Source organism: Peromyscus eremicus, unplaced genomic scaffold (genome assembly GCF_949786415.1).
Source record: "Peromyscus eremicus unplaced genomic scaffold, PerEre_H2_v1 PerEre#2#unplaced_83, whole genome shotgun sequence".
NCBI classification, from domain to species: domain Eukaryota; kingdom Metazoa; phylum Chordata; class Mammalia; order Rodentia; family Cricetidae; genus Peromyscus; species Peromyscus eremicus.
Window position 1 is genome coordinate 117,229 of NW_026734323.1, and position 21,448 is coordinate 138,676.

Here is a 21,448-nt window from a genome sequence, read left to right on the forward strand (position 1 = left end):
CTATAGTCCACAAATTGCTAAAGGATTTTGGTTTTGTTTTGTTTTTTGTTTTTGCTTTTTATTCTTTTTTTCCAGCTCCCTGCATTCTCTTTCCTTTACCAGCTTATGGCTATTGCTTTTGTTATGTGGATTAATTCACACTTAACAAGGCAGGAATCACAGAAGACTCACTCACATGCTCTTTCAATGGTTGCATGTATTAAATATGCAACACACGATAATTCAAATCTTGGCATTAAATCCTTCTTGAGCAATTTAACCACAGCAGCCATAGTTTACTATTTTGTTAGAATATAAATAATGGATAGAGCACATACAAATAATGGCATTTTGACATGATAAGGTGAAGTTCCTGCAAGGATACACACCATGAGTGCGAGCTCTCCTCCTTCCTCTGCTCTATGCCTTCCACTCTCAGCTCAGTCAGGAAGAGCCTATCATCAGGAATAAACTCCCAGAAGAATCACTCACTGAACATACACTAATGAGTCAGTCACTTCCACATCAAGAACACGGTTCCAAAGGACAGCACTCACAGGAATCAGTCACCATCTCTCTTCCAGTGGGAACTCAGCCCTCAGGGAAGGAACTGAGCCTCACCAACCATTATAAGACTTTCACATGCTACCATGTAACTTCCTAAACTGGGCCATTACTTTATAAAGCAAAATGGGTATGGCATTGTGCATAATTCACAGGTAATCTGGACCAGAAAGGATACTGACCTACAGGAAGCAGGAAGGAATAACGCACAGAGAGAATAGACACTCATGATACTCAAACGGATAGGCAGGACCAAAACTCAGGCTTTCTACCCTTGGTGTAGAATCTCTTCTTACTGATTTCAACTTCTGGTGAGGAGTTTAAAAAGAGTACGAAACACATCCAAGGTGTTCTACCACCTACACTGACACAGGACATCATGTCCCACTGAGGACAACCAGGACAGGGAAGGAAAGGCTTCTGCTATTGTTATCATGTTATTGTTGCTTGAGAGAATCAGACCAGAGGCAGTAGGTATAAATTCATGTCCAGCCACAGGTCCCTTCTCCGAGGGCTAAGAGAGAAGGTGTCACCCTGGACATTCAGGTAGAGTAGTGGCCACTACCAGATCCTAGACACACTGAGTGAGCTGCAGAGAGAAGAGGTGGGTGGCAGTCCAGGGGAGCCCCAAGGAACTACTACTCACCCATGCCATCAGTGTGCTGTGGCAGTCTGAAGATGCCCTTCAGGCAGAGAATGGGCAGCAGTTGAGGCTGTATCTGCTTCAGTGAAGTAAGCAAGTGCTGGAATTCATCCTGCCTCTTAGGAGGGTGCACCTGGAGCAGCAGCTACTCTTTGTTGTCTCCAACCTCCTTATCAAGCTGCTGCCACTTGCCTGGGCTCAGAGTGCCCACTGCCTTGAAGCATGGCCTCCACCTTGGTCATGACCTGGGCCAGGGTCTGAGGCCAAATGCCTAGCAGTTCCTGGTGCTGAGTCTCTATACTGTCTGACCAACCTGCCTCACCTTGTCCAGCTCTGTGGGATGGCACCAGGGCTATGAGAGACCTTGGTGCTGTGGGCTGAAATGGGTGGCTTCTTAGGGTACTGATAGGCCCCAGACAACAGGGGCCATGGACTGGAGTCTATGGGCCTGGGTCTCCAGAATTCCAGTGGTGCTCAACATGTACACCCTGGGATCCCAGGCATAGCCAAGATGACTGAAAAGGAAGGAAGAATGGAAGAGGAGGAGGAGGTGCAGAAGACAGAAGGGACCCTGGTGGGGATGGTAGCCAGGTAGGCCTTAATGAGCAAAATCTTATTTAAAAACATATGATAATGTATAATATTGAGCAGCAACAGTAAAGTGATGTTTAGAATGATTTATTTTGAGTGTAAGATGCAAGGGTGTTCTCCTTATTTTCTTGGCTGCCTATAGTGGGTGAGGTTTAAACTCTGTTCATCCCAAATGTCAACCTTCTCACTGGTTGAATTGGCACAGCTCTAACTATCACTATTCCCAGAACACTGTACAAATTAGGCAGGATTCTGTGTTAGACCTGTGCTTGACCAACACAGCTCTCCCTTACCACACACAGCCATAACTTCATATATTGTGTTGTTGGAGAAAATGGAGTCACTTCAATGATCTTGAATTGTTGTCATGGTGTTTTTTATCATGACAACAGGAACTCCTTGACAACAGATTTCCCATTTCCACAATAGCTTTTACTATATTTACTATTTATACTTATTATGCTAGTAACAATTAAATAACTTTTTGTGGGTTTTTTTTTGTTCTACTTACTCATAGTTAATACTATCATAAATACTGACAGAAGAGGAAATACTGATAACTACGAAGTTGGTACTTCCCTTTTGCATGGAAAGTTGTCATTATGAAGGCTTTAAAAGATTGTCAGAGTTTTTGGCCAAACATACTAACTGTCATGATAGAACTCTCATCCAGTGACTGGTGGAAGATGCAGAGATCCACAGCCAAGGCCCAGGTGGAGCTCCAGGAGTCCAACAGGCGAGAGGGAGGAGGGATTATATGAGGAAGAGCTATCGAGACCATGATTGGAAAAAGCACAGGAACAAATAGCCAAACTAGTGGAAACACATGAACTGTGTACCAATAGCTGAGAAGCCCCCATGGAACTGGACCAGGCCCTCTGGATAAGTGAGACAGTTGATGAGCTTGAAATGTTTAGGAGGCCCCAAGAAAGTGGGACCAGGACCTGTCCTTGGTGCATGAGCTGGGTTTTTGGAACCTGGGGTCTATGCTGTGACACTGTGCTCAGCCTTGGTGTAGGGAGGAGGGGCCTGGACCTTCCTCACCTGAATCTACCAGGCTGGGCTGACTCCCCAGGGGAAAACTTGCCTTGGAAGAGGTGTTAATAGGGGGTGGATTGGGTGGGGGGAAGCCTGGGGGTTGGGAGAAGGGAGGACAGGGGAATCCGTGGCTGATATGTAAAATTAAATTAATTATAAAATAAAAAATATTTGTTAAAAAATAAAATAAAATGAACATACAGGTTTCTCTGAACTGAGAACTTGGCCAGAGGCAAGGGGAAAGAAACATTTAGTTCAGATTTCAAAATAAATTCAACAGAAGTATGGTGCTGGTTGTAAGAACAATTCAGTGCAAGCATTCATTCCAAGCCAGTTCCTCTTTATTCTCCTGTTCTACTTTATATAAGTGCATTTTACTTTCAGGTCACTTTTGAAGAAAGAGAAAGCAATACATTTTCATGGAGAAATGGATTCAGAGCTCACGTGATTTCATTTTGTTAGGATTATTACCACAAAATCACACAGGCCTACTGCTTTTGCTGCTCATCATCTCCATATTCTCTGTGGCCTTGCTTGGCAACTCAGCAATGATCCATCTCATTTGTGTGGATCCCAAACTCCACACCCCCATGTACTTTCTGCTCAGTCAGCTCTCTCTCATGAACCTGATGCATATCTCTACCACTGTTCCCAAGCTGGCATTCAACTTCCTCTCTGGCCAGAAAAGCATTACCTTACTGGGCTGTAGAGTGCAATCCTTTTTCTTTCTGAACTTGGCAGGTTCTGAGGGCTTGTTCCTGGCCTCCATGGCCTATCACCATTTTGTGGCCATCTGTCACGCTCTTCATTATCCTATTCCCATGAGCAAAATGATGTTTCTGGAGATGATCATAGGATCTTGGACACTGGGCTCCATTAACTCCTTATCACACACAGTCTATCTCCTTCACATTCCTTACTGCCATTCTAGGTCCATTAACCATTTCTTCTGGGATGTCCCTGCCATGTTGCCCCTGGCCTGTATGGACACTTGGGTTTATGAGTACATGGTATTTGTGAGTACAAGCCTGTTTCTTCTACTTCCTTTCCTTGGCATCACAGCTTCCTGTGGATGGGTCCTTTTTGCTGTCTTCCATATGTGCTCAAAAGAAGGAAAGAAAAAGGCCTTCACTACATGTTCAACTCACTTAACTGTGGTGACATTTTACTATGCACCTTTTGTCTACACTTACGTTAGTCCCAGGAGTCTCCGTTCCCCCACAGAAGATAAGATTCTGGCTGTCTTCTACACTATCCTCACCCCTATGCTCAACCCCATCATCTACAGCCTGAGGAATAAGGAGGTCCTCGGGGCCATGACAAGAGTCTCTGGGACATTCTCTTCCACAAAAACTTTGTCATTTCCTCTCTACTCATATTTCAGTCCCTGGAGAATGACAGAGTAGTGTTGCCTATTGGAAATATTATGTGTCCCCCACACATGTCATACCTTTCTGGTGACTTATTACTGGTTAAGATTAAATAATATGTTCATTTTTACATAGTATATCAATTATTCACATGTTTAATTCACAACATTATAGACAATTATATCAATAACAGAAATTTGGCAATTACTATTCTAACATAATATGACACATTATACTTTATGATTGTATAAATATTACTGTAAAATGATATTGTATGCTGATATTGACTTGTATCTACAAAATTAACATAATTAATTGCTTTGATTATATGTTTTGCTTTCATTCTTTTCATTATTAAAAGTTTATGTATATTGAATATTTAAAAAAGATTGTCAGAATTTTTAATGATTATGATTTGTAAAAAAAATTCTGAGGATTGATCTATATCCAACTTTTAAAGTGAAAATTAGTCTAATCTTTAAAACAACACTTGGGGTAAACTTCATTTACTCATTCAATAAATAGACTGTGAGTAGTCACTTACTGCATGCTAGCCCATTACCTAACCAATGAGGTTACAGTGGTAAGTAGACAAACACCTACTGGAATTGAAGGATACATAAATTACAATAAATGAGACAGGCACACAGATAGACGTATAGTAGTTAGAGGACAAAAAGCAAATTTTCTGGACTGTAGGAGAAGATCGAAGGAACTTAAGCGAGTAGGACCAAGTGGGAGAAGCTGAGAGCATGGTATATAAGGAAAATAAAGGAAATATAAGAAAAGCCTTGTTCAGCCTTGCTGCATGGGGGATGGGCTTAGTACTGCCTCAACTGAATGTACCGGGCTCTGCTGACTCCCCATGGGAGGAGCCCTGACACTTTTGCAGGAGGGAATGGGGAATGTGGGTCGAGGGAAAACCTGGGGGAGAAGCAGAAGGAGGGATGAGACAGGGATCTATGGTTGGCATGTAAAAGGAATAAAAGAATGTCTTTAGAAAAACACTTTAAAAAAAGAAAAGAAAAGCCAGACAAAAAAGATTCAAGAACAGGAAGATGCTGGTGTTTAGTGTCACTTCCCTGCAGGGACATTGACAGAAAATCCAAGTTCAAGTCAGAGATGAAATAGGAGCCAGATCTATCTGTGTCAGGAGACACTGGCAGGTACTGTGAGTGGAAGTGGAGGCAAGTGGGTTCTTGGTGAGGAACAGCAGTCTGACTTCTGTGTGGATGAATTCCTCTAACCACAGGCCAAGGCAATGGGCTTCACTCACATTTGCCAGATGTGATGATTGTATTTGTATAACACTGCTTTCCATGTAAGTAGAAATGGGATCCAACAATTTAAATGATTTTGATACTGAGGAATGCCTACCTATGGCCTTGAGTATAAACCCATCACAATAAAATATGTTCATCATGAATGTTAGCCCAAAAGAGAATTTGTTTTCTAAGTCAAACATGATTACCTATTTCAACACATATCACAGTCTTACTTATTCTTTTCTCCTTTCCCCTTAATAACAGAATCCTAGCTGTGAGTATGCCCACTGTGTCTTTGTAGAGAGGGTTCATTTACCGTGCTACAGCAGCAGTAACAACAGCTGTAAACAAATGCATCATAAGGAGCTTCAGCAGAGACTGGAGCATCTGGAGAGGAAGCAGAAGCATGAGAAGCAGAAACAGCAGAAGCAGGAGCAACAGCAACACATGTGGAAGTGGAAACAGTGTCAGAAGCAACAGTTGAAGTGTTTCTGTGACCAGAGTACTCCAATGTGACCTCTGGTTCCTGGAGTCGGTATTTACTCTATTCTTGAGCCTTTAAGGACAATTTGAGATGTATTATTTTTCATAAAAAGGGAATGTTACACTTTCATTCATTTTATCACTTGTCAATGCCATGGTCTTGATTTTAGTCCACAAATATCTGTGTATTCCTTTCAATTTTATCATTAGAGACCACTAACATTTTTTAACCTCTGCTTCATTTCTACTTGAGTTAAAGACCCATGGTTTCATAAATCTCAAAAGCAGATATGACCAACTGGCTTTAAAAAATCTGCACTTTGTTACCTAACACATTCATTTCCAGCATGATGGGAAGACATATACAGAAAAGGTCAAATGTGTCCTCTCCAGTCTGCATGACCTGGTTGTTGAACAGCCAGATTGAGAGAATGTGACAATGAAGGGCTTCTAGAAGGAAAGGAACCTCTCCCTTCTGCAGTCCATTTACCCTTTCCCATAGCCTTTCATTGGGATCCTGGGATAGCAAGAGTGAAGGTGAACTCAAAATGCATGAACAAAGTGTGCCACCAGCTGCTGAGCTGCAAGTATGGATTCTGCAGATGCCTTCTGGCTTCTCACTCCTTTTCCATGACTGTTAAACCTCTGTTAAACCTCCAGTAACATCATCTACTTTGAGTAGGAATATTGTGAACAAAGCCTCAAGAATTCATTCAAAGCTCTGAAATGGGGCTACCCATCCATTTATGTCACAAAAACAGTTGGTAAAATTTCCACAAGGCTGACTCACATAGGTTACCCAAAAACCCATTCTACTAGCTAAATTGAAGAGGTGTGTTCTTGGGTCTTAGAGAGATCACTTGGTATTTAAGATTCCTTGAATTTGGTTCCTGAAACCCAGCAGGGGGCTCATATCTGTCTAAAACTCCAGTCCTAGGGGATCCAGTTCTTTCTTCTGTCCTCAGTGAATACTAGGCTTGCACAGGGTACACAGACATATATACAGGGAAATCATTCACACACAAGCATGCACAACAGTAAAATCAAGTGGGAGTTTTACAAACTGACTCAATGCTACTTGGTAGATGATCATTCTCCTCTGCCTTTACATAATGTCTCTAGATTTTTGTCAGTCTTCACAACTCAGTCAAAATCAGAATTCAGGATCCTATTTTGGCATCAAATACCACATTTGCTCATTTCATATGCTACCTAAAGTTTAAAAAAAATACAAAACTTGCCTAAATAATATAGCCTAAAATGGTTATAAAACAAACAAAAAAAATAAGACAGATTACTCCTAAAATAAACACATGGAAGTGTATATACTTGTTAAAAGTACTTAACGTGGTCATGGTGAATGATCTCAAAGGTCCTAGTTATAGATGAACTTAAACCACTATGGACACATGAATTTGATTGGAGATTTGTCAACCTTAGATACATTTTTATAGTTCTCTGAGTCATTATTTCCTCTTCATTATGCAATTTATCATAAGACAATAAAAAGGAAACCCCTATATTTATAACACTTTTTGCATCTCCCTCTAGTATTTAGACAGAAGAGACCACAGTACAGACCTCTAGTTACTTCACCATTCCATACACCAGTTGGAAAACAGAAACGATGAAGTCAATCAAGAAATATTTTCCTCAACTTCTGTGTGGAGGTCCATGACTTTAATGTTAGCAGTAGCAAGGCAGAAGCAGGTGGCAAGTTGAGAGTTCAAGGACAGCCTATTCTACATAGCAAATTCCAGACTACTTAGGGCTATATAACAAAAGGATATTTCAAAAACAAAGAAATCTATATCTAGACATAATTTCTTGAACAGATAAATTCGCTGATTTCTGTAAGCAGAATACAGTTGACAGAGAAAATCCAGGACCAGCTGCTCCACCAATACAAGTGAACTTTCTCTTTTCCCAGAGCGAGGAACCATCCTTACAATCGTCCTGTGTCCTTGTCAACTTGGCCTGTCTTGCTGTAATCTTTAATGAAGACAAACATTTGATGCCTTGTTAGAGTTCAGTGGAGAAGAACTGACAGTGTCTGTCTTAGTCCATCAGTTTACACTTTGCACGCTGCCTATACCAGGTAAAACTTGCTAGTCCAAATCTTGTATTGGTCTGGGCTTAAATGTGTTGAACTGCAGAAATATGGTTACTTTTATATCAGTGTCATGATATGTTTACAAAGTATGTAAACCACTGCCATTTTGGTTTACTAGATTTACATATATATTCACTGTCTCCATTTCAATTAGTGATATTTTGGTATGCTGATTTATCATTTGGATAACTTTTTAAAAGAAAATTTCAGTGGGGGAAAACCACCAAATATTAACAATACCTTGAGTAGAGTCACAATTTGTAGTCAACTGATTCCACAAAGTATGTTAACTTTAACTGACTTACCTTGTTACATTCAAATCCTACTTCATTCAAAGTAGTGCAGACTCCACACAGGGTGCTCCAACTGTACCTACATACACACTAAGTGACTGCTCATTCATGCACCATCCAGTAAAGCCTTAGAGACACTCCTATCATTTTACATTGAAAGATGACAGGACAACTCTGGACTGTCATTCAACAAGACTTATTCATGTACTACAGACCATTTCAGCACCAGGAGATGGCCTCTTCATAACATGCAGAGTTATATAAAAAATGGTAAAAAAAAATTTTCCATTTATACAGGTGAACCCCTTTGGCATTCCAATTATATCAAGCACTAATGAAAATCTTTTCTGGTTGAGGAAGATTTAAGGCAAGTTCCGGCCCTATGAAGGCACTGAGATGATTTCCCCATTGTTGCTACATGTCTTTATACTCAATGTCACAGTAGATCTGGTCGATTCAGCAACCATTTTTTTCTTGCTGGTTTACAAAGCTGGAAGTAGAAAATCATGCCACATGTGAGCCATACTGCAAAGTATGTGGTTGTTCTTTTATCTCTTTAATTTCTGATGGCCTACAACCATTCTACATTCTAAGAAAAACTCAAAATGCTCCTCAAACTACTTCCAGAGATTCAAGATTGTATGATTTCCTTTCAATACCGGGGTGGTGACACATGCCTTCATTCCTAGCACTTGGGAGGCAGACAGATAGATGTCTGTGTATTCACGACAATCTTGGTCTTCAGAGCCATGTTGGTGATAGTCAGGCCTACACAGAAAAACTCTGACTAATAAAGCAAAACAAAAGGAAAACACAAAGCACCACAGCAAAACCGGAAGGTGCTTGGTAGCTGCTGGTGTTCGAATGATTTTTCTAACATTGTTTCAATCTCATCTGAGACCTGAGCAAGTGTTTGGTCTCTTTTCTTCTTCTTGCATCACAGCTGCCCTGTCGTGGAAATTTTGTTCATCCATACAAAAGGTTTGTTGGGCCGTGGCGCACGCCTTTAATCCCAGCACTCGGGAGGCAGAGCCAGGCGGATCACTGTGAGTTGGAGGCCAGCCTGGGCTACCAAGTGAGTTCCAGAAAAAGGTGCAAAGCTACACAGAGAAACCCTGTCTCGGAAAAAAAAAAACAAAAAAAAAATAGACAAAAGATTTGTTGGCTTTTATGTGCACAATAACAAAACTTTGTAATTACTACTGCTACTGCTGCTGATATTAATGATGATGAAGATGATGATAATAATAATAATACTGAAGGAGAAAACCGAAAGGGGAGGGGTTGGGCCTCTCCCAAGAGTGTTTGTGTCCAAGGCCTGCAAGTTGGCCTTCTTTGTGCCATCCTGGCCCAGTGCTGCCTGCAGCATCTCTCCCATCCTATAGAGGGCGCTCCCTTGCCTCAGTCCTTGGAGATGGAGAGGTGGGTGAAGATGGGGTGGCTGAGACCTGGGTCCAGGCTGGAGGAATCAACACTGTTGAGGAGCCTGAGCTCTGCAACAGCTGTCTTGCTCCCATAAATTCTGCATCTCTGGGCAGCGCCTTGATCATGGGCAGACGGGACAGACAGGAAGGCAGCTGGAAACCAAAGTTAGGTCAGGACATGCAGGTCAAGAGAGATTTAGCAGGGGGCAGCACCTTGCATGACATCTCTGCTGTCTGCTGTGGTAGTCAGTAGGATGCAACCATAGCCTCTAATTTCTGGGTCTAGTTGGGGAGGCATTTGATGAGATGCTTGACCCTGGCCCAAGGCAAAGACTTATTGTCATGGGAGGCCATGCATCTGGTTGCTGAAGGGGCACCACAGAGGCACAGCAGGTTGGGGGCGCCCAGGGGGGTAAGTTCACTGAAATGGAGCAGAAGGAAGAGGAATATTTGAAACAGGATAAATCCAAGAAGGATGAGCTTGGCGGTAGCATGCATGAAGTAGGTCTCTCTAGCAACATGGGCAATTCCAGATCCCTAGGCTGTTGGTGCTGGCTGGACTGGGAGCCTGAGAAACTGAGGTTGTGCTGCACACCAAATGCAGGCCAAAAGCTCACAGGTCTGTGGAGGCGTCCCCACCCCACAACTTCCCACAATGGTTCGGGCTGCCACTTGTCTGCTGTCTGGATGATATGGCAGCCTGGACCTGAGGGCAGGAGGTGATCTGTGGAGGGTGTAGAATAGTCTTGAGCCCCATGACCATAACTGTAATAATACCAAAGCCTCCCAGCACTGTGTCATTGTGGGCTGCAGCTGATCTGACCATCTTTAGCCCTTCTGACACTGGAGCCTCCATCTAACCTGGGTGTGTTTCACTTTGCTTGCTGTCTGTCTCCCAGGGAGGTGGAAGCAGTGTGAGGTTTGATTTGTTGTCTAGTGCTCATCCTCAATGCTAGCACAGGACCCACTGTACAGTAAGCACTTTAAACATGCAAGTCAGAAGTAGGACATGGTGGCCCATGCCTTTGATCCTGTACTCAGAAGGCAGAGGCAGGTAGATGTCTGTGAGTTTGAGGCCTGTTTGTCTACTGAGTCCAGGATAGCCAGAACCTCATAGTGAGACACAATCTCCAAAAACAAACAAACAAAGAAAAAGTGGGTTTGAGAGTTGTATCAGCAGTTAAGAGCACTGGCTGCTATTGTGGAGGATGAGGGTTCAGTTCCCAGAAACCATACAGAGGCCCAAACACACTCTTTCAGCCTCCTCAGGCACCAGGAACACATGCAGTGCTCACACATACCTGCAGGAAAAATACTCGTATACATAAAAAATGAAATAAACATTTAAAAGGGGGAAAATTAAAATAAGATAAAAATGCAAGTCAGGGCCTTAGGAAATGGCTCAGCATGTAAAGAGGAGTAAAACGGCAGCTCTTCCAAATTCTTTTTTGACCCAAGGATAACCTGGTGGTGAGAGATGATGACCTGGTGGTGGATGGATGGATGGATGGATGGATGGATGGGTGAGTGGGTGGGTGGATGGATAGATAATAGATAGACAGATAGATAGATATAATTATAGGCCTATTATCCTGATGAACATATAAACACAAATTCTCAATAAAATACTTGCAAATAAAGTTCAGGATTACATTTAAAAAATCATCCACTGTGGTCAAGTTGTCTTCACCTCAAACATGCAAGGATAGTTCAACATACACAAATCAACATATTTATAACACCACATAAAATGAGTAAAGGACAAAAACAATATGACCCTCTGAAAAAAAGCCTTTGTAAAACCCAGCTTTCGTCAATGATAAAAGTCCTGGAGAATCTAGGGATATAGAGGATATGTTTCAACATAATAAAGCAATTATACAACAAGCCCACAGCATCATCATACTAAATAGAGAAAAACGCAGAGCAATTCCAAAAAGGAGGAAGAAGAAAAGGATATTCACTCCTTCAACTCCTATTCAATATAGATCTTTAACTCTTAGCAGGAGCAATAAGACAAGTGGAGGAGATAAAGGGGATACAATGGGAAAGGGAGAAGTCAAAATGTCCTTATTTGCAGATGACATGATTCTAAACAAATAAAACTAAAAATTTATCAGAAATCCCTTAAGTTTGACCAATAGATTCATAAAAGTGAAAGACTGTAAAATTAACACAAAAGTCAGTGGCCTTCCTGTACACCAACCACAAACATACTGACAAAGAAATCAGGGAAACAGTTCCACTCACAAAAGGCTTAAAATACATGACAAGACATTTTATATAAGCACACTTTAAAAAAATGCTATTAATAAAAAGTGCTATGAAGTACCCAAGAGCAATCCTAAATACATACAAGACCTTCAAAGCTGATGTTCTGAAAGACGCTAAAGACTTAAATGACTGGAAGTTTTAAAGCTTTTGTGGATAAGTAGGTAATATAAAAGGTCAATTTTGCTAAATTAATAATACTAATACAATAGATACTGAATTAGAAAATGTGAATACAATACATCACCCATTTCTGTGCAACTTCATAATGTGACCATAAATGTTCTATTATTGGACAAAGTATAATTTTAAAATGGAACAGGCAGGAACATCCAGAGATAATTTTAAAAGAGTAAAGTAGGGAAAATGTCATATTAGAGAGAAATATGACATGTGAGATAAAAAGAAATAAAAAAACCACTTTAATGGAGATATGTAAGCAGTGGGTGTGATTGGTAGAGTAGATATTGCAACAGATTGCAGTGTCCCTAAAGTTTGTAAATGTTGAAAAAAGGGGCTACAGGCTGGAAGGAGAAGGATGGGCTGTGAGGGCATGCCCTGAGAATATGGCAAGTGTTCTAGTTAGCTTTCTATTGTTGGGATAAAAGTCCAAAGAGCCAAATTGGGAAAGTGAAGGGTTTATTCATCTCACAGGTTGCAGTCCATCATCAAGGGAAGCCAAGGCAAGATCCAAAGGCAGGGGCTTGAAACCACAGAGAATGCTGTTTACTCTACTGCTCAGCTAGCTTTCCTCTGAGGTTCAGGTTCACCTGCCTAGGAATGCACTACCCACAGAGGGCTGTGCCATCCCCCATTGGTTACCAACAAGAAAATGCCAAAGAATCATGCCTGCAAGCCAGTTTGATGGAGTCAAATCCTCAACTATGTGTCAATTAGACAGCCAAGATTAGCCATCACAGCAAGTCAGAAGGGGAAAACAAACTTCAGCTTACTGCAAAGAACATTGACCCTCCATGAATAGGATTCTATGTCCACAGGGAAATTTCAGCTGTAAGAAGGATGATTTAAAAGGATTTATGTCAGAAATGAAATAAGTCAAATAATGAGTAACAATAAACCCAAGCTCGAAAGGAAAAGTTAGTAAATTTCACTATTGAAGCCTCTTCTGGAGGCTGCAGGTGGACATGGGGAGTGGCTGTTGGCTGACAGCACCTTTGACCATCCTTCCATTGTTTTGGTGGAGGAGTTCTTATCAGAAACCCTACCCCTGACTACAGAAGCTAGGTCCCAAATACAAGCCTGAATCATCAGCTGCATGCCAGAGCTTATGTTCTAGAGAAATGGAGAAGTCCATTCTGCTTGATGATTTTGGGAAGGCTGGATCCCATTTTGAGAGCCATGGATGTTGAAAGCTTCTAAAGCAGCACCAGGCACATTGTCTATTGTCATTATTCTTGGTGACACACACTGCAGTGCCCACACTCATCATGCTAGTGTCAGTGGTGAGCTCTGTAACATGACTTCACTCTGGAGTATGATTTGTTTCCTATTGCTGCTGTCTCCAAATCCTGCCTCTTTGAACATCAGAGAAACTTCAAGTCTTAATAATCCATTTTGCTCTTAAAGCAACAGAAGGTTTATGACTGATGTTTACAATGAAGACCCCACAGAAGGCTTTCCTGGGTCTTCCAATTTAAACAGGAGTTTTTTTTTCTGAGAATGAATGGAGTGAGCAAGATGTGTTCTGGAGGAGTTCAAGTGCAAATTCATGTGGCTCTTCCTGACACCCCAATCTTTCTGAAAGGTACAGTCTGTTTGTTTTCTTCTTTTTTCTTTAAAGAGAACCCATTTTCTATCTCTTGGACCCTTTTTCACCACAGTTACTACCAGCCATAAGATAATTATTTGAATTTCAAATCTACAATTATAGAGAGAGACCAGATTGTTTTGTGTCTGGGTTTCTAGTTAATCCCCTCCTACCCACGAAAGCCAAGACTGGTATTTCATCCTATTATAGCCAAGCAAAAAAAAGGCCACTAAAAGTCATCATGACTATGAGATCTACAGGTGTCTCAGATGTGATTTTGATTATTGTCACTCCTTCCTTTCACTCTCTAAGTGAGCCTTTTTCTCATGAGTATTAGTGAAGAGGGAAATAAGACTGTGATGGCTATTCTTGGTTGTCAATGTGACTGTATCTGGATTAACAAACGACAAAATACAGAGGGCACACCTGTGGGAGAGGTCTTCTTCTTTTGAAGTATGAAGATCTAATTCTAGTTTGGATCTTTGAGGGAGGAAGTCACAGCTTTAATTCAGATGTAATCTGGACAACTCCTCTTGTTGGAAAGGCTTGGAAGAATGAAGCTCTTACACTTTCTCTGCTTGCTCTGGGGTTGTTAGCACAACCATTTCTTGAGTGGCCTTGTTAGCACATCCATTCTTCAACTGGCATTAAAGCCTACTTCTTTAAGATTCCAGCATATACTGCAGACCTGCTGAGAAATTTAGTCTTGTGGAGTGCACATCTACTGGATTCTTGAACTTTCCATTCACAGCCAGATATTGTTAGATTAGATAGAGCACTGCCTATAAGCCATTCTAACAAATACCCTTTCCATAGAGAATCATTGTATTACTTCTGGAGGATGCTGGCTAAGACACCAGGCTTGTAGAGAGGACATGCTAGAGCAGTTAGGGTCTCATAACAGTCTCAGCTTACTTACAAAATTCCCAATAGTCACCTTCCCTTAACTGCAGCCTTCCCCAGGTGCTTGCTCTCTCCAGAGAACTCAATCCTCCTCCTCAATGATCATGACCAAATTCCTTGGCATGCTTTATTTTTTATGTTATTGAGTATGGATATGAGGAGGGTAAGTGCTAATTTTAGGCAGTATTTATAAAGTGAAGCTTCAAATTCATATAAGTGAGTTACTGAAAAAAATTCTTATGAAGAACTGAGAAATCTCTAGCTTTAGAAGGAGGAGATACTGAGTGACTTCCCCTGTGTCCAAAAGAGAGACTCCTAAAAAGGAAACCACAGCTTCTGGTCAGTTCATGGAGAACTAATTAGCAAAGAGGCAAAGGCTTTGCCCCATGACATCAGCAGACCCTTTGCTGGGCATTCTATTGTATCCTGGACAGCTCTTGGAATCCCCAGTGATGTCACTAGTGTTGTAGCAACACTGACTGCCTTGAGGTCATTTGTTCAGTGACCACAAGCTTGGCCTCTAGACATGCTTTTCAGATTCAGAGGTCTGTTTGGCAGAGGGAATGGACTGCCAGGAGAGACCAGAGTGAGGCAGAAGGAAGCTGGTCCTAGGTCTCCCTGGAAAACATGGAAAAATGGGGAAGACACAGTGAGTTTTGGGAAGGGGCTGGGGAGCTTTCTGGATGTGGTGGGCTTCAGCTTTCCAGAGTGAGGGCTCAAGAACTGGGAACTTCTTGGAAGGAGGCACAGAGGAATTAATGAGATTTCTGTAGCATGACTGTGTTTTACAACCACAGGAGTCCTTTAGTTATGTGCCAGTGATAACAGGGAAAGGAGAGTACCCTAGAAAACCCTGAGGTCCTCATACTTGACATCACAGCCACTAGCAGAGCAGGAACCCCTAAGTGCTGCTGTCTTCCAATGACCCCTGAGGTTTCTGAATTACCAGATGTTGATGGCACACAGGTCTCCAGTTCAGCCTGAGAGCTGTTAGATTCAGTGGACCTGGACTAAGACTGTCCCCTTCCTGCCAGCTCTGGGTGTCCTGGACTGTCATTGAGGATGGCTTTGTGACTCTGATGACTATGTTGTGCCCCTGCATGGCTTTTCCATTAACATGAGACTCTGAAGCCTAGAGCAAGGGTCTTAGGCATTCCTACACTACCCAAGTTATTATAACAGTAGCAATTATCTCCATGTATCTGAAAGCACATGGCTGAGGGCTCTGCAGCCAAGGTGCATCCTCTACAGTGTGAGTAAGCCTTAAGAGGTTGTCCACTGGGTCCTCTTGTGCAGGGAGACAGAGGAGACCAACTGACTTCTAAGACATCCACCTCCCTATAGAGAGATGGGAAACTGACATCCACAGAGGGGAGACTCAAGTCTGGGCTTTCAGAGCCTGCCTGGGCAAAGACTCATCTGTCAGTCACTTTCTGTGTATGCTTCAGTGTGTGAGGATTAACTGAGATGAGGTAGTGTGTAGGGCAGGTGCTGTACCTTGACTTCTACAATTGGGTATTACTGAGATAGCTCACCTTATCTAGCATGACTTATCAGTGTGATATAACATCTAAAAGGACACAGTTTTCCCACATCACTCATTTCTTCTGGGGTCCACCAAGTATGCTTTGGAAGCCACAGTCTAGACTTCTGGTGAATTTTCAATCCAGACCAAACAGGGTGCTAGTTCTTCATTTCAGGACTGTCAGTAAATTGAAAAGTGTGAAGTGGGGCTCTGGGAAAGGTCTATGGTAAAGGACCCCTAATAACCTGTCCTCTTGTGCCCTTTGCCAGCCTCTCTGATGCTCCGATGGATGTTGTAATTAAAGCTGGCTGTGTCACTTTTCCTAAGGGCATGCACATTGTCACAGGAAGCTCCAGTCAAGCAATCTGGCTCTTGTGTAACTCCAGCGTTAGCACCTCTGCAGCGACACACTACATACTATCCCCAGGACTATGACACATTTGATTTTCTGTGAATGCCTTTGCATGTCTGTGTGTAGCCTCTCACTAGCCATTCACCTTTCCTCAAACACCAGTGTGGGAATGGAGCCCTACACTTGTGGGAATGTTTGCTCTTGTGTCTGTGGGCTCCTCTGGGGAACTCTGGTTCTTAGTATCCCCAGGCAGACATGTCACAAGTTGATAAGGTTATGGTATTTTAAGAGGGCTAGAATGTATTCTGATGATGATTCGGGGTAATTTTCCTCATGGATTATGCAATTTATCCTTGTTCTGACAGGACACCCACAATCTCCCACCACACTCACATACTGTAACAGCCTTGGGGATTCTCCACAATGTGCTTGTTTACATCTGAAGACTGATCTTTCCTCCCCACCATCCTGACCTAATACCCTAGCAACCTTTATATCTCATGTTATTATTTAGAGATTGAAGAAGTGATGAGCCATTTTGCCAGATGTATTTGGAATACAGACTTCTAATTCCCCTACTTGAAGTAGTAAAAATATTCTAATGAAACAGAGAGAGAGATTCCTGGCTTTGTAAAGACGATGTACTGAAGTTCTTTCCTTATGTTTCTGGAAAGGCTCCTGAGAAGGTCAACATGGCTTTTTGTGCATTGCAGAAGAGCTGGTTAGTAGGTAGGTGAGGTCTGTGGAGGTGACCCTAGTAGTTCTTCCTCTACAAATTCTATCTTATCCTGTAGAGCCTTTGATATTCTCTGTGATGTTACCAGTGTTGTGGCAACACCACATGCCTGTGGGGTATTCGTTCAGTGTCCATAGACATGTTGGCAAGATTGAGCTGGCTGATTGGGAGAGAGAATAGATGACATGGAGAGACCAGAGAGGAGGCAGAAGGAAGCTTGCCTTTGGTCTTAGTGTAGAGCCTGGAGAAATAAATCGTTTTGGGGAAGGCACAGTGAGTCCTGAGAAGGGGATTGGGAGCTTCATGGAGGAGGTGAAGTTAAGCTGGGCCTTCCAGTATGGGCCTCAGCATCTGGGAGCTTCTGGGAAACAATGGGGCTATTCTGCTTCTCTGGGCTTCTTAAGAACAAACCTAGATTCAAGAGTCTCTGATGGTGAGTTTAGGAGAGCCATGAAGTATTCAGGCTGCAGCTGCCTTTCTGGGAACTCCTTCATTTCATTCAGACTGGCAAAGAGGGCCAGGAGGAACAGATGGACTTATGAGCTGTCTCCCTCGGGTAAGGTGTTGCTTCACTTCATCCTAGTGGATTCCTACAGTTTCCATGGGAATCTGACACCAATAAGAGGGGAGGGAAAATGCTAGGCGGTGGTGGCGCACGCCTTTAATCCCAGCACTCCGGAGGCAGAGCCAGGTGGATCTCTGTGAGTTGGAGGCCAGGCTGGGCTACCAAGTGAGTTCCAGGAAAGGTGCAAAGCTACACAGAGAAACCCTGTCTTGAAAAACCAAAGAGAGAGAGAGAAAGAGAGAGAGAGAGAGAGAGAGAGAGAGAGAGAGAGAGAGAGAGAGAGAGAGAGATTTCTTATGGGCTGGAGAGATGGCTCAGTGCTTAAGAGCACTGACTGCTCTTCTAGAGGTCCCGAGTTCTATTCCCAGCAACCACATGGTGGCTCACAACCACTTGTAATGAGAACTGGTGCTCTCTTCTGGCCTGCGGGGACACATGCAGGCAGAATACTGTATACATAATAAATTAATAAATCTGAAAAAAAGCCTGAAAAAAGAAGAAGGGAGGGAAACTCCCCTGGCCATCTACCACAACCTCAGACATTCAGATGCTTTGGTCCTGGGGAAGTATGATCAGAACTTGGTGCTGCTAAGTTCTAGGCACAACAGTACTTACTTACATATGAGCTCACACTGTCCTTCAAATCTACATGGCTGGGGTAGCTTATGCCTTCCAGAGTCAGGGGACTGCATTAGGGAGGGAGACACATACCCAGCCATGGTGCTTGATACTGTAGCAGGGACATTTGGAGTAGATGTTGGCTGTCAGCAGCTTTGACCATCCTTGAAGTGTTGTGGTGGAAAAGTTCCCATCAGAGCCCCTGCCCCTTACTACAGAGGCTAGGTCCCAAAACAAGCCTGAATCAGTCATCTGCATGCCAGAGATTATATTCTAAAGAAATGGAGGAGTCAATTGTGCTTGATTTGGGGGAAGGCTCCATCCCATTTTCTGAATTATACATGTTGCAAGTTTCTGAAGCAACACCAGGCACATTGTCGCATGCCAGTATTCTTGGTGACACACACTGCAGTGCCCATGCTCATCATGGTGGTGTCAACTCTGGAGTAGGATTTGTGTCCTGGTGCTGTTGCCTGAAGTCCCACTTGTATGACTCTAGAGAAATTTCAAATCTAAATGGACCCTTTTTGCTTTGAAAGCAGTAGGCGGCATCTAGCTGTTGATGACAATGAAGACCACACAGTAGTCATCACAGTCCTTCCTGTTTTAGGAAGGAGTTTTTTTCCCATCACAGGATGTATGGAGTAAGCAATACATGGTCTGGAGAAGTTCAAGTCAAAATTCACATGGTCTGAGACACCTTCCTCTTTATGACAGATCCAATGTGCTGTTGTTTTAGGCCTTTCTTCTTTTTCTTTAAAGAGCACCCATTTTTTACCTAAGGATACTTTTTTTTAAAACCAGAGTTACTATCAAACAAAACATAATTATTTGAATTTCAAATCTTCAGTTATAGAGGAAGACCAGATTCTTAAAGTACTGGGTTTCTAGCTGCTCCCCTCTTTCTCAAGAAACCACAGACTGGTATTTCATTCTATTTTAGCCATGCATGGCCATAGCACAGCCACTGAGATTCATCATGACCATGAGATCTACAGCTCATTCCCATATACTTGGTGATTATTGCCACTCCTTCTTTTCAATGTCTGATGGAGCCATTTGCTCAAGAATGTTAGTAGATAGGACTAAGCCTTTGATGTCTATTTTTAGATGTCAACATGATGATATCTGGGAATAATATAACCTGAAAATAGAGGGAACCTGAAAATAATATAACCTGAAAATATAACCTGTCGTCTATTTCTGCTTAATTTGAACTACTTTACTGTGGAACTTTGAGGAATGAAGTCACACCTCTAATTCAGATCTTTAATCCAGATGTAATCTGAACCATTCCTTCTGCTGGAAGCCTATATAAGGACATGGAAAAAGGAAGCTTTTACTCTTTCCCTGCTTGCTCTCTCCTTGTTAGCACATCCATTCCTTCACTGATATTAGAGCCTACTTCTTTAAGATTACAGCATAATATTGCAGACAGCTGAGAAACTCATTCTAAGAACTGAGAAACTACTAGATTCTTGGACTTCCCATTCATTTCCAGCCATTGTTCGATTAGCTAGAGCACAGGCTGTAAGCTATTCTAACAAATCCCCTTTTAATACAGAGAATCATTTTTATAACTTCTGTTACTCTAGAGGCCTGATAATACACCAGGCACAAAGAGAGGACATTCTAGAAGAGTTTGGGTCTCATAACCGTCTCAGCTTACTTACAAATTCTCCATGACCATCTTCTCTTAACCTTAGCATTCCTCAGGTGCTTGCTCACTTCAGAGAACTCAACCCTGCTCCTCCAAAACATCCTAATCTAATTCCTTGACATACTTTATTTCTCATATTATTGAGTATGGTTGTTAAGGAGAGGAACGTCCGTTCTTGGGCAATACTTATAAAGTGAGTGTTCAACTCTCCATGGGTAAAGTAGTGAAAAGATTCTAGGGAAGCAGAGAAAAATTCCCAGCTTTAGAAGGAGGAGGTACTGAATGGCTTCACCTGTATCACAGGAGAGACTCCTGGAAAAGAAATCTCAGCTTCTGTTCAGTTCAGGGAGAATTTATTAGCCAGGAGGCAAAGGCTGTTCCTTGTGACATCAGGAGTCCCTTCTCTGGAAATTCTATTGTATCCTGGAGAGCAAAGCTCTTGGAATCCCCTGTGATGTCAATAGTGTTGTAGCAACACCAAGTGCCTTTAGGATATTCGTTCAGTGTCTATACAGTTTTCCTATAGACATGTTGTCAAGACTTAGGCATCTACTTGAGAAAGAGAATGGACTTTGTGGAGATACCAGAGCAAGGCAGAAGGAAGCTGGCTCTAGGTCTCACTGGAAAGAATGGAGAAATCAATGGTCCTGGGGAAGAGGCCGTGAGTTCAGGAAAGGGTCTGGGGAGCTTTCTGGATGTGATGGGCTTGAGCCTTCCAGGGTCAATCAGGAACTGGCAGCTTCTGAGAAGCAATAGGCCTATCCAGCTTCTCTGGTTTCCTAACGAGCAGACCCAGATCAAGAGTTCATGATGGTTAATATGACATAGTTCCCCTGGGGAACTCTGGTTCTTATATCTCCAGCCAGACATGTCACTACTTAATCACACTTTTGGTATCTACAATGGCTGGAATGAATTCTCCTGAAGTTAGAAATAATTTTCATCAACTATGGGACTTATCTTTGTTCTGATAAGACAAGACACCTCCAATCTCCCACCACACTAACAGCCTTGTGCATCCTCCACAAGGTGCTTGTTGCCTTCAGGGGACTGAACTTTCCTCTCCCCACCATCCTTACTTAATTACCTAGAAACCTTTTTTTTTTATTGACTAGAGGTTTAACGTGTTGGATGAGCCATTTCCTGGAATGTGTTTGGAAGTGAGTTTTCAACTTCCTGAATATGAAATAGTGAATAAATTTCTAGTGAAGCAAAGAGAGATCCCTGGGTTTGTAATGAGGAGGTGATGAAGGTCTTCCCATACGTTTTTTAGAAGGCTCCTGGGAA

At 42.3% G+C, this 21,448-nt stretch overlaps 2 protein-coding genes across 9 annotated transcripts in view; both read left to right on the plus strand.

The window, feature by feature from the left end:
• The window catches only part of LOC131901448 (disks large homolog 5-like), a 260,863-nt gene that overhangs the window by 114,523 nt on the left and 124,892 nt on the right, over positions 1 to 21,448 (plus strand). For 3 of the 8 annotated variants that reach the window (XM_059252594.1, XM_059252597.1, XM_059252598.1), the window contains exon 1: positions 15,241 to 15,354. The exons of the other annotated variants lie outside the window; for them this stretch is intronic. The gene's annotated coding sequence lies outside the window, so the exon portion shown is untranslated. Of the gene's footprint in view, positions 1 to 15,240; positions 15,355 to 21,448 lie in introns of those variants that run through there. 8 annotated transcript variants of the gene reach the window in all.
• LOC131901444 (olfactory receptor 2L13-like) lies at positions 3,028 to 4,233 on the plus strand. The gene has a single exon (XM_059252590.1). The coding sequence runs from the start codon at positions 3,235 to 3,237 to the stop codon at positions 4,219 to 4,221; it is 987 nt and encodes a 328-aa protein (XP_059108573.1). The 5' UTR covers positions 3,028 to 3,234; the 3' UTR covers positions 4,222 to 4,233.

Excerpts from the sequence above, each read along its gene's own strand:
- LOC131901444 (XM_059252590.1), top strand. The coding sequence starts at position 3,235 with ATGGAGAAATGGATTCAGAGCTCACGTGATTTCATTTTGTTAGGATTA.